The sequence below is a fragment of the Somniosus microcephalus genome, unplaced genomic scaffold (assembly GCF_052327205.1).
Source record: "Somniosus microcephalus isolate GS21.2 unplaced genomic scaffold, FLI_Smic_1.0 unresolved_chr1, whole genome shotgun sequence".
In the NCBI taxonomy this organism is placed as follows: Eukaryota; Metazoa; Chordata; class Chondrichthyes; order Squaliformes; family Somniosidae; genus Somniosus; species Somniosus microcephalus.
Window position 1 is genome coordinate 4,755,879 of NW_028225179.1, and position 6,077 is coordinate 4,761,955.

At 52.3% G+C, this 6,077-nt stretch overlaps 1 protein-coding gene across 1 annotated transcript; it reads left to right on the plus strand.

Annotated features, from left to right (window-relative positions):
- Positions 1–2,502: 2,502 nt before the first annotated feature.
- LOC147093331 (uncharacterized) lies at positions 2,503–5,561 on the plus strand. Its single transcript, XM_085974274.1, has one exon. It carries the CDS (start codon positions 2,599–2,601, stop codon positions 3,982–3,984), a length of 1,386 nt encoding a protein of 461 aa, XP_085830400.1. The 5' UTR covers positions 2,503–2,598; the 3' UTR covers positions 3,985–5,561.
- The last annotated feature ends 516 nt before the right edge of the window (positions 5,562–6,077 follow it).

Consider the following 6,077-nt stretch of genomic DNA (forward strand, 5'->3'; position numbering starts at 1 on the left):
CGGAGGGCAGGGGAGCGGCACTGCGCCTGCGCCGGAGGGCAGGGGAGCGGCACTGCGCCTGCGCGGGAGAGGAAGCAAGGAAGCGGCACTGCGCCTGCGCCGGAGGGCAGGGGAGCGGCACTGCACCTGCGCGGGAGTGGAAGAAAGGGAGCGGCACTGCGCCTGCGCCGGAAGGCAGGGGAGCGGCACTGCGCCTGCGCGGGAGAGGAAGCAAGGGAGCGCCACTGCGCCTGCGCCGGAGGGCAGGGGAGCGGCACTGCACCTGCGCGGGAGAGAGCAAGGGAGCGGCACTGCGCCTGCGCAGGGGGTAAGGGAGCGGTACTGCGCCTGCGCCGGAGGGCAGGGGAGCGGCACTGCGCCTGCGCGGGAGAGAGAGAGAGTGCGAGAAAGAGAGAGGAAAGGGAGCGGTACTACGCCTGCGCGGTACAGCTATGTCGCACGAACGGATCACTGTCGCTCCCAGTGGTGGGAGGACTACATCGGAACATATACAGGCCCAGGTTACCGGCAGCCATCTTTGTAAAGGAGGAAGGAAAGTTTCAGTGCGACGTCACCATATGCCTGAGACAAAGAGCCTTGTGTCCAATGCGGGGAATAAAGGCCCACAGCCTCCCCGGGCCCTGAACACGGGACTGGAGAAACTCGCTGCCCTGCGGATCAGACAATCAGCCGGCGCTAGTCCCGCCCCTCGGGCTCCCCGATTGGTTGGAGGACCCGCCGCCGGCCCGCTCCTCCAGCCCCGCCCACTGTGTGCCGCTAGTCCCGCCCCTCGGGCTCCCCGATTGGTTGGAGGACCCGCCGCCGGCTCGCTCCTCCAGCCCCGCCCCTCAGTCTCCTCGATTGCTTGGAGGACCCGCCGCCGGCTCGCTCCTCCAGCCCCGCCCCGCTCGCACCCTATTGGTCGAAAGCTCCCGTCAATCAGGCCGCGGGCCCGGGTCACGTGTCCCCGATGAGATCACGTAACCGTCCAACTGCCGCTGCTCGGTCCGGGGCCTCGCGGACTCTGAGGTTTTTCTATTTCTCTCGATTCTCTCCCGATCCACCCCGCGCCATTCTCCACCCAATCGGAGCGGAGAAAACTCAATTCGCGTCACCGATCGCGACTCTGGAACCGACAGCAAGGCCTTTCCCTGGAATGGCCCCGCGCCGACTCCGTCCGGCAGAATCCGAGTGCGCAGGCGCAGCTCCGAGTGGGGGGAGGCGGGCAGGTCTCCTCTGGGCATGCGCGGTCATTACCCTTGGTGACCGGGAGGTGTCGCTGTGCCGGCCCCGGCCCAAACCGCGGCTCCCTGTGCGCATGCGCGGGCTCTCGTCTGTCAATCAACCAACCGCCAGAAGAGGTCGCTGCTGAGACCAGTGAAGGAAGAAAGACTTGCATTTATATAGCGCCTTTCACCACCACCGGACGTCCCAAAGTACTTTACAGCCAATGAAGTACTTTTGCAGTGTAGTCACTGTTGCAATGTAGGAAATGCGGCAGTCAATTAGCGCACAGCAAGCTCCCACAAACAGCACTGTGATAATGACCAGATAATCTATCATTTTTTATGTTGATTGAGGGATAAACATTGGCCCGGACACTGGGGATAATTCCCCTGCTCTTTCCCACATTGCAACAGTGACTACTTCATTGTAGTACTTCATTGGCTGTAAAGCACTTTAGGATATCTGGTGGCACTATATAAATGCAAGTCTTTCTTTCCTGAAATAATGCCATGGGATCTTTTACATCCACCTGAGAGAGCAAACAGGGCCTCAATTTAACATCTCATCCGAAAGACGGCACCTCCGACAGTGCCGCACTCCCTCAGCACTGCACTGGAGTGTCAGCCTGGATTTTTGTGCTCAAGTCTCTGGAGTGGGACTATGAACCCACAACTTTCTGACTCCGAGGCGAGAGTGCTACCCACTGAGCCACTGGCTGACACTAAAGAGCAAGCAGTTCTGACGAATGGTCATCGACCTGAAACGTTAACTCTGTTTCTCTCGCCACAGATGCTGCCTGACCTGCTGAGTATTTCCAGCATTTTCTGTTTTTGTTAAAGAAACGAGGGAGTGATTGCTGACGGGAAGAATGTTGGGTCGTCCTGCACATGCGCACCTCCCTGGCGGCTGAGGCGAAACACCGAATCGCCCCCACCTGAGCCGCTCACGCGTACCAGATGTTGCGGCTCCGCATGCACGCCCGATGTTCCAACCGCGGGGTTTTGTGTGCTGAGCATGCGTGTTGCGGACCGATCGGGACGGGCGATTGTAGAGCAGGAGGGAGAGCGCGGGGGCCATGAGCACATGCACGGGACTCAGAGTCAACAGAGTGCTTTCTGCAGAGCCGGGGGCTTGTGGGTATTACAGCCGCCATTACTGCTGATCCTTTCAACCAACCTGTGCAGCAGCTGGGGCCTGAAAATCAGCTTCACTGCCCCTAGGTTCGGAAAGGGGAAAATTAAACAACAGTTTGCCTCTGATCCTTTTCTGATCTCAATTTACAGGGTTATAGAAGTGGAGCAGTTACAGGCGGGAAGCTCAGACCAAACATCACGTCAAGATCTGACAGAGTCGCTGGATTCATCAGGACCTGAATATCATCGACCTTTGCACATGGAAGGAGAGAGCAGGGATCGCAACGCAGACAAACCGCACACGTGTTCAGTGTGTGGACGCGGATTCAGCCGATCGCCTGACCTGGTGAGACACGTGCACCGTCACACCGGGGAGAAACCGGGTAAAGGTGGGGACGGCGAGAAGGGCTTCAGTTCCCCGTCTGCATTGAAAGTTCAATGGCGCAGTCACACCAGGGACAGTCTGTTCACCTGCTCCGTGTGTGGAAAGGGATTTGTTTGTTCATCCCACCTGCAAACACACCAGGGAGTTCACACTGGGGAGAGACCATTTCAGTGTCCTGACTGTGGGAAGAGCTTTAAAAGCACTCAGTATCTGAAGGGACACCAGCTTGTTCACACTGATGAGAGACCATTTCAATGTTCTGACTGTGGGAAGAGCTTTAAAAGCCCCCGGGAGCTGAAGAAACACTGGTTCCTACACACTGGGGAGAGGCCGTTCACCTGCTCCGTGTGTGGGAAGGGATTTGCTCGGTCATCCAACCTGCTGGAACTTCAGCGAGTTCACACTGGGGAGAGGCCGTTCACCTGCTCTGTGTGTGGGAAGGGATTCACTCAGTCATCCAACCTGCTGAATCATCAGCGAGTTCACACTGACGAGAGGCCCTTTAAATGTTCTGACTGTGGGAAGAGCTTTAAAAGCTCCGGGGAGCTGAAGGGACACCAGGGAGTTCACACTGACGAGAGGCCATTTAAATGTTCTGACTGTGGGAAGAGTTTTAAAAGCTCCAGGGAGCTCAAGAAACACCAACACCTACACACTGGGGAGAGGCCGTTCAGCTGCTCTGTGTGTGGGAAGGGATTCACTGATTCATCCAACCTGCTGGTACATCAGCGAGGTCACACTGGGGAGACGCCGTTCACCTGCTCTGTGTGTGGGAAGAGATTCACGCATTTATCCAACCTGCTGACACATCAGCGAGTCCACACTGACGAGAGGCCCTTTAAATGTTCTGACTGTGGGAAGAGCTTTAAAAGCTCCAGGGACCTGAGGGTACACCAGCGAGTTCACACTGGGGAGAGACAGTTCACCTGCTCTGTGTGTGGGAAGGGATTCACTCAGTTACCCAACCTGCTGACACATCAGCGAGTTCACACTGACGAGAGGCCCTTTAAATGTTCTGACTGTGGGAAGAGCTTTAAAAGCTCCGGGGAGCTGAAGGGGCACCAGCGAGTTCACACTAACGAGAGACCCTTTAAATGTTCTGAGTGTGGGAATAGTTTTAAAAGCTCCCGGGAGCTCAAGAGACACCAACACCTACACACTGGGGAGAGGCCGTTCACCTGCTCCGTGTGTGGGAAGGGATTCACTCAGTCATCCAACCTGCTGACACACCAGCGACTTCACACTGATCATAGAATCTAACAGCACAGAAGGAGGTGATTCGGCCCATCGTGTCTGTTGGAGGAAAATTTAAAATGGCACCGTAGTGCCTGCTGAAATACTTGACATTTATTGACATTTTGCAGAGACTGGCATAACAGACAGCTGACTTGATCTGCTTGCACCAACTTGTGATATCACTTGTACAGATGTAAGACAGGAACGGCTAGTCAACTGTTGGGGTAAAAGTGTAAGAGCGAAAAATTATGTTTAGGAAGAACAAGGGAGGTAAAGGGTGTTTAAGGGCGGGGTTACGCAACTGGCAGGACACAGGTATCACTGTGAGAATAGGGTTGCGAAATACCAACATGTCACATGAAAGAAGCTAGCTAACAGTAATATAATTAAGTTGTTTGTGAAAGAAGCTAGCTAACGGTATAATAATATAATTAACTTGTTTTTGACAGAATGTGATTAAGGGTTGCTAAGGTATCGGATTGGCCAAAGTTGAAGGATGCTAAAGTACCAGATTGGCCAAGGAATTAATGTAATAACTGCTGATATGGTACCTTTCCTGTTTTTAAACTGTATAAAAGAAGCTCGGCTACTATTGTAAAACCGAGAAGCTGGCAGCTGAGACCGCGGGGTCTACTGTTCTTCTCCTAGAGCGCTCTGTACATTAAACTGTGCATTTTTACTTCTCTCAAACTATTTGGTTGTGTGAGTTTATTCACATAAGTCTAAGTTGGGTACCGCGTCGACCTGGTATATCACTTGGCCCGCTCAGGCTCCAATTAGACCCTAACAAATTGACGTAGTCGGCAGGATCAGCTCGGAGGGCGCCGGAGCACCCAGAGGTGATCTCGGGCGAGTAGTCAAATTTTTGACCATCCATCAATTAGCGACGCTAGACGGGTGACACCGGAGCACCGACTGATCAAAAGAACAAGAAAGGGGTTTGACGAGAGGTGAGAATTCACAGTTAACCGAAAGTTTGTGGTATTCTTTGTTTGTTTGTATCTCGTAGAGCATTTATAAGGATCATAAGGTAAAACTCGTAGATGTCGCTTACTACCTTCGGGGTTGGACCGGCAGAAGGTCCCGGGGAACCACCGATATATAGGTTGCACGTACGCTTGCTTCTCTTCGTGAGGAGGACGTACCTCTGACAACACAGGGTAAGAAGAGGATTTACAAGATCACAGGTAAGGGTCAAACATGGGGGCCTTCGGGCTCCCTTAGTAATCAGTATATGGCTGATAGGAGAACCCTAATTAAAAAAATGCGGAGAGATGGATGGGATACGAGTCAGACATTGGGAGCACAAAGAGAATGGTGGGAAACAAGGACACTTTGCTAAAGAATGTAGAGCCCCGCGACAGGAATGCTCATTTTGTAAAAAGAGAGGTCACACATGGGACAAATGTTATAGTAGATTAAATCCAGAACCGGGAAAAATGACCAGTGATGAATACCGAGAACTCCAAGCCTTTAGGGATGCTCGGGACGGAGGGCACTGACATGCAGCGGCCCCCGTAATTAAAGATAAGGGAGATAGTAGAATTTATGTGTCCGCACTAGTAGGGGGCCGACAGTGTAACATGCTAGTGGACACTGGCGCATCGATGTCTATAACTGATTTACCTTTACCCATCACATAAACTAAAATTTATTTGACCGGATTAGGGGGGACAAAGACCCCCGCCTTTTTAAGTACAGTACAAGTGGTCGAATTAGATGGCCATTTGATCCCGATGAGATTTTATGTGTGTAAAAATAATGAAGGAACTATAATGGGAAATGACCTTATGAGGGAATATAAAATCCTGATTGACTGTCATAAAGGAAAATTGATCTGGCCTAGACAGGATGGAAGTAAAACTGAAGTAAACCAATATGCTGCAAATTGCACTAAAATAGCAACTGCTAAACCTCTTTCCCGGGATTGGAAATTAGAAACTGGTAATTTTGGAACAATATGTAATGCCGTAAAAGGCGTATGGGCAGAGGATAAATTAGAGACCGGAAAAGTAAGAATGGAACCAATTAAAATCCCTGGACCAGAGCATAAACCGCACAGACAATGCCCAATAAAACCCGAAGCTAAGAAAGCAATTACGGAAATAATTAAAACA

What these genes read in the sequence shown, in the direction of transcription:
- LOC147093331 (XM_085974274.1), top strand. Translation starts at nt 2,599, where the DNA reads ATGGAAGGAGAGAGCAGGGATCGCAACGCAGACAAACCGCACACGTGT.